Below are 10,648 nucleotides of genomic sequence, written 5' to 3'. Positions count from 1 at the left end.
AGTGGCGGACTTATGAGTCATTGTGCCCGTGTGTGGCGGGCTGTTTAGCCAATTGTGTGGCCTATGTGGCGGGCTGTTTAGCCAATTGTGTGGCCTTTGTGGCGGGCTGTTTAGCCAATGTGCCTGTTTAGGCGGTCCTTCGGACGTGTGGCCTGTTGAGGCGATCCTTCGGGATGTGTGGTCTTCGTGATGGTCCTTCGGAACAAGTGGTCTTCGTGACGGTCCTTTGGGACGAGTGGTCTTTTTGATGGTCCTTCGGGACAAGTGGTCTTTGTGACCGTCCTATTGAGGACATTTGTTTAGCCTTTGTGGTAGTCTTGTTGAGGACATTTGTTTGGCCTTGTTGGCGGTCATGTTTAGGACATTTGTTTGGCCTTGGTGGCGGTCCTGTTTAGAACATTTGTTTGGCCTTCGTGGTGGCCCTTGTGGCATGTATATGATCCATGTGAAGAAAAGAGGTATTCTAGTGAGGGGATATGTGGTTAGTAGGACATTGTGATGTTTTACGCGAGCCACGGGAAGGAAACCTGGATAGGGATAGGACTCACACGTGTTCAGAATTGTTTGCTCGCGACTCTTGGGGGACTTTGGTTCTCCTAGTACTGCCATATTCTGAGACTTTGTGGCTTGGAAGTATGGTTGGTATATCGACTTCGGATGACGATCCGGGGGCGCGCAATAGGGTGGCAACCCAAAAGACGAATATTGGACTTCCTTATATATTATGGCATGCGGGCTTAGGCCCGACGAGGAGCCAACATTATGGCATGCAGCCTTAGGCCTGATGAGGATCCAATAAAAACTCAAGGTTAAGGTCTATGAGTAAAGGAATGTCCAAAAGTCGAGAGCAAATAACGCCTGGAACGTGAGTCTATCGCCTAGAGTTGACCTTCCGTAGATCAGTCGGAGGATTGCAGGACGTGGAGACGATTGCACGGGTGTCCTTGGCTGATGGTTGTTCGATATTCAAGGAAAATTCTATGATGGTGGGGGAGAATTGTAACACCCGTGACCGAAACTCAGCGTTTTGGGGGTGGGTGTTGATCGACACCAAGGTGGTGTCAGTCGACACCATCATTTGTCTGGTCGAACCAGATTGTTATAATTGTCGTTTTTTTGGTCAGTTTGGTTTAAGGAAAACCATTGGACCGGACTATTAAGTGAGAAAAACGACATAGGTCGTGTTTTATTGTTGTCTCGCCGCTGAAACAGAAATAAAAGAAGAGAAAAGTTTGTTCTTGAGTTTTTGGGAGATTTCAAGGCTTTCTGGGTGAGATCTTGCTGTGGGAGTGAGGATCCAAGGCTAGGAACGTGTGAAAAGCTTGCTGGGAGTGTGGGATTCATCATTGTTTGTCAGAATCTTCCTGCAGAGAGGTGAATGCATGACCATGGCTTATCTAAGCCTGAGATTTCCTTTGTCTTGCTTGTTTGGTGTTGTTTGTGGTGTTTTGTTGCTTGGTTGGGTTGCTATAGGGTTCCTACGGATTCATATGGCTATGGGATCGAGTATTGGACGGTTTGGAGAAGTTTGGGAGCGAGATTCGACTCTCAGCTTTGGGCGGAACACGATGGCAGAGGTAGTGTCGATCGACACCAGTGAGTAGTATCGGTCGACACTGTAGGGTAGTATCGGTCGACACTGTGGGGTAGTGTTTGTTGCTTCCTGGTTTGTTTGCTTTGTTTGTTGATTGTTTTAGACATTGGTATCTCAGCTGCTTGTGTGTATAGCCCAGTAGATGGGAGGATTGCCTCACTGAGTGTTTTTAAAATACTCATGCATCTCAATTTGTGTTTGTGGTGCAAGTAAAGACAAAGTGTGATCGTGGAATCAAGGCAATGAAGAGGAGGATGTTCTAGGGACTTGATTGGTTGTTGTCTGGTATTGCTAGGTTGCTAGAGTTGGGTCATTAGAAACATTGCTAGGTTGCTGGTTCTATGTTTCCTGTTGGTTAAATTTTGGATATTGTTTATGTTATAATTATTGGTTTATTATTGGATATTTATTGGATATTGGTATTGGTTATTTCCGCTGTTGATTGTGATTGTGGTTAGGTGGCTAGTGGATATGAGACCACTAGTTGTAATTTATTTATTATTATTATTATTATTATTATTTAGTATTTTATTATTTTTTAAAAGTATGGGTCGGGTCATGATAAACAGGTTTTCACTAGGGTATTAATTCCCTATGCAGTTGTAGTACAAAGGGTTATCAATCCAAATGGTTGTTTATGCGAGCAGGAAGGATGCAATCAGAACAAAGCAAGTCAAGCCACGCAATTAAGGGTTTTGATCTAACAATCCTAAAATAAATAAAAGAAAATAATATAAACAAGAAACCATACGACCTAAGCACTCGATGCAAGCATTCGAGTACAGGATCGGGTGGGGTGATCGAGTAAGCAAATGAAATATGAACAACTCGAGGGGTTACTCGATGCAGGTTATCGTGTACCTGATCGGGTAAGAGATCGAGTAATGAACGAAAATGCAAGCAATTAAAATACGAAAGCTTCTAAGGATGGGGTAATCGAATCCTAAGCATTTCTGACTAGTACAGATGTCTTACATGCCTCAAGCAAATATTTCCTAGACAATGAATCTCTAAAATCTTTTTAAAACACTCTCGTGATAGAAACAATCAACCTTGAATCACTCCCCTACCCAACTCTCATTAGAGTAACATGACCAAGCATGCATTAAGATCCGATTCATTATTGTCAGTAAACTTCTTACTCATCTAATCTCTTAGGCTAAGTGAGTAAACCTCTAGCATTGGNATTTATTTATTATTATTATTATTATTATTATTTAGTATTTTATTATTTTTTAAAAGTATGGGTCGGGTCATGATAAACAGGTTTTCACTAGGGTATTAATTCCCTATGCAGTTGTAGTACAAAGGGTTATCAATCCAAATGGTTGTTTATGCGAGCAGGAAGGATGCAATCAGAACAAAGCAAGTCAAGCCACGCAATTAAGGGTTTTGATCTAACAATCCTAAAATAAATAAAAGAAAATAATATAAACAAGAAACCATACGACCTAAGCACTCGATGCAAGCATTCGAGTACAGGATCGGGTGGGGTGATCGAGTAAGCAAATGAAATATGAACAACTCGAGGGGTTACTCGATGCAGGTTATCGTGTACCTGATCGGGTAAGAGATCGAGTAATGAACGAAAATGCAAGCAATTAAAATACGAAAGCTTCTAAGGATGGGGTAATCGAATCCTAAGCATTTCTGACTAGTACAGATGTCTTACATGCCTCAAGCAAATATTTCCTAGACAATGAATCTCTAAAATCTTTTTAAAACACTCTCGTGATAGAAACAATCAACCTTGAATCACTCCCCTACCCAACTCTCATTAGAGTAACATGACCAAGCATGCATTAAGATCCGATTCATTATTGTCAGTAAACTTCTTACTCATCTAATCTCTTAGGCTAAGTGAGTAAACCTCTAGCATTGGTAGATTCAAGCATCTCATCTACACCTCTCGGTGGTAAAACACCTTAGATCTAATCTCACCCTCTCGGTTTGTTGACAGCATTAAGAACACCAATCTAGAAGGAAATCTATTAAACATATACAATCAACTAAGACATCCTAACCAATCAAGAACACAAAATCATCTATCCCATCTCTAGAAACTTTACTACACTACTCGGACATCATAACAAGAAACATAACTGCAAATATGAACGAAAATTGCATTATAATAAACGGTAGAGTAGAGTAGAAAAAATACAAGATAGAAATCTAAAGAAATGATAAAAAGTTATGGAATAAAATCTAAAACAAAAGGGAAAAGTGTTTGAGTCGCTCAGTTCTCTCACAGAAGCTCTCGCTCTCTGGTTTGAGGGTCTGCGGCGTGCTCGTTTGCGAGGAAGGAGAGGAGGGGTTTATATATGGAAACCCCTTTGACCTAGCTTCCCAGACCTGCCCGATGGTCTACTTGATGGGGTACACGAGGATGAAGTCGGGTTACTCCTCGGGTAGATCTTCGGGTTGTTCTTCCGGCTCTTGGATCCTCCTCAATCGTGTTGGGGTTCGGACTTGTTCTTCCAGCTTGATGGCTCCTTCAGGTACATGCTCGGGTTTGTCCTTGGTTTCCCCCATTTTAGGCTCTTAAGCACCTGTTTTCATCCAAAACATGCAAATGCAAAAATGCAACACCCTAAATGGCCTAAAAGTGAATTCCTACAATTAATGACCTAAAAATACTAAGTTAAGGGTATGAACAATGCAAAATATGGACAAAAAAAATGCTTAAAATATGTAAATTAGAGAGTTATCAGGTCGTTTCAATAAGCTTTGTCGGAGCTGTGAAAATCTAAAATCGTGAATTTGATTCTAAAAATAATAATTTTTGCTTCTTAAACTAAATAATAATTTTAATATTCACAAATGCTACTCTTGGAATAATTGAGGGTGTGTGCTAGGTTTGAAAGAAAAACATAGATTAGCGTTATTCAAGAGAATTTCTCTATTATAAAATCATTTGAAAATATATGCTAAATAACATAATTACAAATTATCTCAAAAGAAAAAAAAAATAAGTAGGGCTAAAACTTCATAAATATTAAATATATATAACTGTGATTTTAGAAAACACAACCATCAAAATTAAAACTTATAATAAAAAATAATAAGATAAAAAGTCTCAACGCTAGTTAAAAAATTCTAAATGAAAAGTCATAATGAATCGAGACAACTCTACTTATAACTTGTATATATTATAAGTATAAGATATTGTATGAAAAAATTATTGTAAAGAGTAATAATTATCATAACAGTTATTGATATTTATATTACTAATAAAAAATTATTATGACGAAGTGATCGTAAGTGAGAATATCAAACAAACGATTATAATAAGTAAATGCAATTTTTTGATAACATAATTTTTAAAATAAAATAAATTTCTTCTTGAGTGAAAATTTATCAACTATAATAAAATTACACAACTTCTAAAAATAAAAGATGAAATAGTTAAATTTTTAAAAACACATATTTTACGAAAATGTATGATAAATAAACGCAACTGTAAGTTACGTAATTAAAGTTGTTTAAATTTCTATATTAATATAATAATTTCTAAAATCTTTAGTTGGATTATAGAATAATAATGAATATCAAATATTATAATTTAGATTATTTTTGATTCAGCATGAGACGAAAAATTTGTGTCAGCGAACAATGATTCATTGATTTGTTAGTTATCTTAAAAAAGACATATATATATATATATATATATATATATATATATATATATATATATATATATAATTCAAAAGACATAAACATTTAGATAAACATAACTATTGGAAAGAAAAGTTGTAAATAAGATATGATGAAAAGGCATAACTCTACAATGAAAAAAGCAACTGCATGATTTTCTTTTATGGTAAAAGACACAACTTTATAATGAACAGACGCAACCGTATAATTAAAAACAAAAAAAAAAACTATTTAACAAAAATGTACGACAAAAAATTGCAACTGTTACTAGCATTTATTTAGATTGTTATTCTTATATAGATTTTGATTGTAAAAGACACAACTTTACAATAAACAGACGTAACCGTATAATTTTGTTTTCCGAAATACATATATTATATAGATATTTTATGGTAAAATACACAACTCTATAATGAACAGACGTAACTGTTTTGATTTTTTAAAAATAAATATAAAAGATATTCAACGAAATGGTCCTCCTTTTATATTGAAATGACAAATCAGAATTATTGCTTTTCTTCTAACCGTTAAAATTTTATCTGGAAAAGAATAACAATTAAAATGATTCATGTCACGTCTACTACAATTAAAGCGTCCAACACAAATGAAAAATATACAAGATAACCATATAGTTTGAGGATATCTTTTCAGATCTGGACTTTGTAGTAATGTTAATGCAGCATCCAAATTCTGATGTATGCAACCCATATAAACTGCTTTTATATAGAAAACATCTTTATTACCATATATCAAAAGTTAAATCCAAAAACCACTATATACTACTTGAAAAAAAACTCTAGCTATTTTCATAAAATAGTATATATAAAATTAACTAAAAATTGTAAATTAGATTCATCATTCTAAAAATCTTTTGTTAAATCAAGAATTAGAGGAATTTTTTTATTTTTAAAAAAATGAATGCTAATGAATAGTTTAGAAAACTGTAAAACTGTTGAGTTTGAAATTTTATATTATTTTGTGTCATGATAAAAAACACGAATATTTGAAAACACAAAATTGTTCGTGTACGTCGTCGGTTTGCAATTTTCTTTGGACTTATAATCATTGGTGTAACAAATCTCCGGCTCACCGGATTCTTGACACGCGGTACTACAAGCTACTAGCTTATCTCCCGAGAACGTCTTAAGATCCTCTGGACAAGTCTTGTTTAGGTCATCAACCACACAACTGGCGGGGATACATTTGCTAGTTTTTTTGCGACGGGACCACCACGATCGGAAGATTATAACCGTATTAAACACTTATGGTGTAGCTGTCGAAACCGGCTGTGTTATCGAATCTGAAGTAGGCGTAAGTCACCGGAGACCAACCGTAATCATCAAGAGAACATTCAACCGTAAACAAATGTGAAGCAATGAAGGAAATTAATAGATTCCTCTCACTCATTTGGCCAACTACACTCTGATGATCTATATTGTGTTTATGTTTTGTAGAGAGTATATGGTTACGTTCGTTTAGTGTTAGTTATTTATTCAGATTGCTATTATATATTGATTTGCTAATTTCTCACAAGAGCTTCCAAGTTTCAATGTCACTGAAATAAAGATAACAAGTTTCAGTTTTAACAAATAGCTTTTTCGTTCCTCAAAACATAGAATTCGGTAGTCATCATCGTGTTGTGCTCCTTTTGCCTCTGGTTCCTTCTCCTTTCTCCAACTGGTCAAGAATACGACATTTCATATTATACGCTCAAACATATATGTTTACAGAATATACACTTTCTAGTCTCCAACTTTGGAAAAATAAGCAAAATAAACTCAAACTTTCTATTGACTTAGCCAAATTATAGTATATATGTGTGTGCAGAGGAAGCTGATGAAGACCTAACTCAAGACATTGACCAAACTGTGGATCCAATTTGCCAAAGTTAAGGATTGACATTTTGTTTTTTTTTTTTTTTTAATTACGTACGCAGATACTACATTATATATGTTTTTAAAAAAAATTATAATTTGCAAATTGATGTTGAATTCCAAAAAAAATCAAAAGGACTGGAACATACCTTGGATACAAGTCAAATCAAACCGAGACAACAAGACAACGAAAGAGCTTACATGATATGGGGACACTGTGCACAACGTCAACCCACTCAACAATTCCCCAAACCTCACCTCCATCACGCTTTTCCAACCCAATTTCCGCACACCAAATCTTCTTCCTGTAATTGGGATTGGAGTTCGTACATTCTTCCCAAAGAAGCAAGAGATTCCCACCAAAGCTAACTACTTTAGCATTACCACGACTCCTCTTGTACTTGTCTTTTAATGATTCTAACCCTTTCACTTCTTTCCACTCATCAGACTTAATGTCATACCACCAGCACCCGTTGTTGCCTTGTAATTGTAGACCATAGGAGTAGGATATATTCTCTATCACACATTTTGACATCGGAAACGTTGCAATCACGCCTTTACCACATTCCCATTTACCTTGCTTTGTGTCATAAGCATACATCGTATTGTCTCTATTATCAAAGTAAATCTTTCCGTCGATCTCTGTGATTCTATAAATGTAACTCTTGCGTACCTCAGTACCCGGATCGGGGAGGCATGCCCAAGTCTGAGTCTTTGTATCAAATACTTCCACCCATGATTCATTCTCTAATACTTGGCGACCTCCCATTACATAGATTTTTTTATCGTGGACACATGTCCTCGGAAACATCCGGGGTACGATCATGTTAGGGGCATCACGCCAAGTGTTACTGCGACAATCGAGGACCCGCACAGCTGAGGACGGTGACCATTGTCCTCCGACAACATAAATCTCTGAACCAACAACTATCGAGGGTGGTAGCGACTGAATATATGGAGACGGAATCGAAACAAACGAGACTCCGACTGTCTTCTTCTTCTTCCTCCTCTTCTTAGTCAAGGAGTCGGGTAGGGTTCGATTAGGGTTAATCCAAAGTCTAAACCATTCTGTAGAGAAACAACCATGATCTAATGCACAGACATAGAGACACTTCTCGGTGCTTCCGAGTTGAGATCGAGCTGCGTAGAGCTCGGTCGAAGAGAGAATTGAACGGAAGCTCTTGGAAACGAGCGAGAGTGTCGGGTAGTACGACCTCGAGATCCTTGCTAAGCAATTCACAACGATTTCATCTGGGAGTGAAGATAAAGACGGAGATGACGAAGACGATGGTGGTGAAGAAGAAGAAGAAGAAGGAGACAAATTCTTAGTCTTCTTCGTCCTCTTCCTCTTCTCCGGTTGTTCGACTTGAATGTTCATAGCTAGCCACAGTAATGATTTTGTGAAAACTGCGATCAGACTAGCGAAACTAAATAAATAAATAGGTTTTGGTTTATTTAATAGCAAAACAGCCCCTTAATTATAATTAGTTTCTAAATTACCCCAAAATATTTAGGAGAGAACTCCAAGTTGCCCTCTACGTTTGTTTTCGATCACAGTAATCCGGTTATGGACTATTGCAGTAAGCCAGTGAAGACAAATGTTTGGTTCGAAGAAGGTTTTGTTCAGACTTCTAACAAACATTATTTTCACTTGGTAAAAGACCTCCATTGTTCTAACTTTCTGAAGACATAACTCCTCACGCGTCAAAGATTATTTAATCTTTGATGAGATATATATTTTTTTTTCATTTGGAGAATCTGTGTCGATCATGTGGAGAAGTGTAATCGATTTTTGGTCTATGAGGTACGATCCCGAAAGGGTTAATCGACGGGTAGCTTCCATGTTCACCGTGCTACTCATTCCAGGGATCTGGAAGATGTCATTCGTGTACTTGAACAGATTCATGAGTTTTTTGTTGCATTTATTGAAGTCGACCGCATCAACCGGCATCAACGTTTCAACATTACGGATTCGTTTGAATAGTTGTGTGTAGGGATGTTAAAATCGGGTAAAACCTAAGTGGGTACCCGAAACCTGTATAAATTGTAGAGTTTTCGGACCTGTTTTTTAGTCAGAAAAAAAAATGGGTAAAAAACGGGCGGGTACCCAAATATAATGGTCTTTCATGGGTTTACCCTATAAGGTTATGGGTACCCATCGGGTTTTTTTTTCTTAAATCTTTTTTAACAAAACTACACCGTATCTCACATAACCATACTCTGCTTCTACTCGATCAGAGAGAGTCTCTCTGAGAGACAAAGACCGTGTTCTCTTCTCGTCGGCGGTCCAACAAAGAGGCGATCAGAGCTTCAGGTCCTCTCTGTCTATGATCAGAGTCAGAGATTCACAATAACCCTCTCTCGTGACCCTCTCATCACCTCCGCATCAAGCCCCTTTCCAGCGTTAAGCTCTGTTTCAACTTGGGTTCTTAGTTCTCATCACCTCCGCGGCTCCGCATCAGGTCCCTTTCCGGCATTAAGGAAGCAGGTACGACTCTGGGTTGGTTTTAAATTACAGCCTTTGATTTTGGGTGGAATCAAGTTTCAATTTTGGCTGGTGCAAAGAGTTAAAAACGAAGATAAAGAGTTACTGAAAATTTTTCCCTGTGTTCGTTAAAAATTTGATTTTTTGATTTCTGTGAGTTTCAATTTCTAATTATATTATTATTAATAATAATATAATTAGAAATTCTAACAAATTACGAGGTCCGGAATTGAAATATTAAATGTAATGGCGTAAGCCCATTTTAAAGTGAAAAGCCCAAAAGAAGGATAGTTAAAATCTATTTAAATAAAGGACTTTGTATCTTCTTATATGTATCTTCTTAACGTTTGGACTCTTCATTGTCGTAGCTTTAAATTTGATATACTATTTATCAATATTTTACAAATTTAACGGTGATTACGAAATGTTATATTGGATAATATTTTTGATTTTACGATATTTTTTTAAATATTTTTTTGGAGTTAGATGGTGATTTGAAAAGTTAAATTTACTGCACAAATTAAAACCTTTAAATAATATATGTTTATAATTATCATTTTACTTTTTTCTTTATATAATTGCATTTTATGGAGTATGGACTTATATTGAATTTGAATGTGTAATTCATGGAATGGGTATGTAATGTGACTGAATGTATTTTAAAATAAATTCAAATAAATTTGAAATTTATAAAAGATGAAAAGTTATATTTTTAATATTATTAATAAATAATTAATTTGTCCACCATATAAAATTTCTTTTCAGATCTGTCCCTAGCAGCGGTAGTCATAGCCTAGAGGCTAAAGAGATGTTAAAGTAAAACAAAGTGCGTAAGCATATATCGATCATTTCACTCGTATCTTTTTCTATTTTCAGATTAAAGTATATAGATAAATGACAAATTTAATTTTTTAATGTTAATTTTTACATGAAGCATAAATTTGATTTTTAACCACAATTTTCATTACTTGGAAATCCGCAAATTATGTATCAAATCAGATAATGGATTTAACGTTATTATCAAAACGGTATACTTATAGT

The 10,648-nt window shown here is 35.9% G+C and overlaps 1 protein-coding gene and 1 pseudogene across 1 annotated transcript; both read right to left on the bottom strand.

Annotated features, from left to right (window-relative positions):
- Nucleotides 7,289–8,500, bottom strand: LOC104792992 (F-box/kelch-repeat protein At4g19870-like). Its single transcript, XM_010519263.1, has one exon. It carries the CDS (start codon nucleotides 8,498–8,500, stop codon nucleotides 7,289–7,291), a length of 1,212 nt encoding a protein of 403 aa, XP_010517565.1.
- LOC104699371 overlaps nucleotides 8,868–10,648 on the bottom strand; it is a 7,143-nt pseudogene continuing 5,362 nt past the window's right edge.

Source organism: Camelina sativa, chromosome 6 (genome assembly GCF_000633955.1).
Source record: "Camelina sativa cultivar DH55 chromosome 6, Cs, whole genome shotgun sequence".
Classification (NCBI taxonomy): domain Eukaryota; kingdom Viridiplantae; phylum Streptophyta; class Magnoliopsida; order Brassicales; family Brassicaceae; genus Camelina; species Camelina sativa.
The sequence above is the reverse complement of the archived record's forward strand: the minus strand, read 5'-3'. Positions and strand labels throughout refer to the sequence as shown.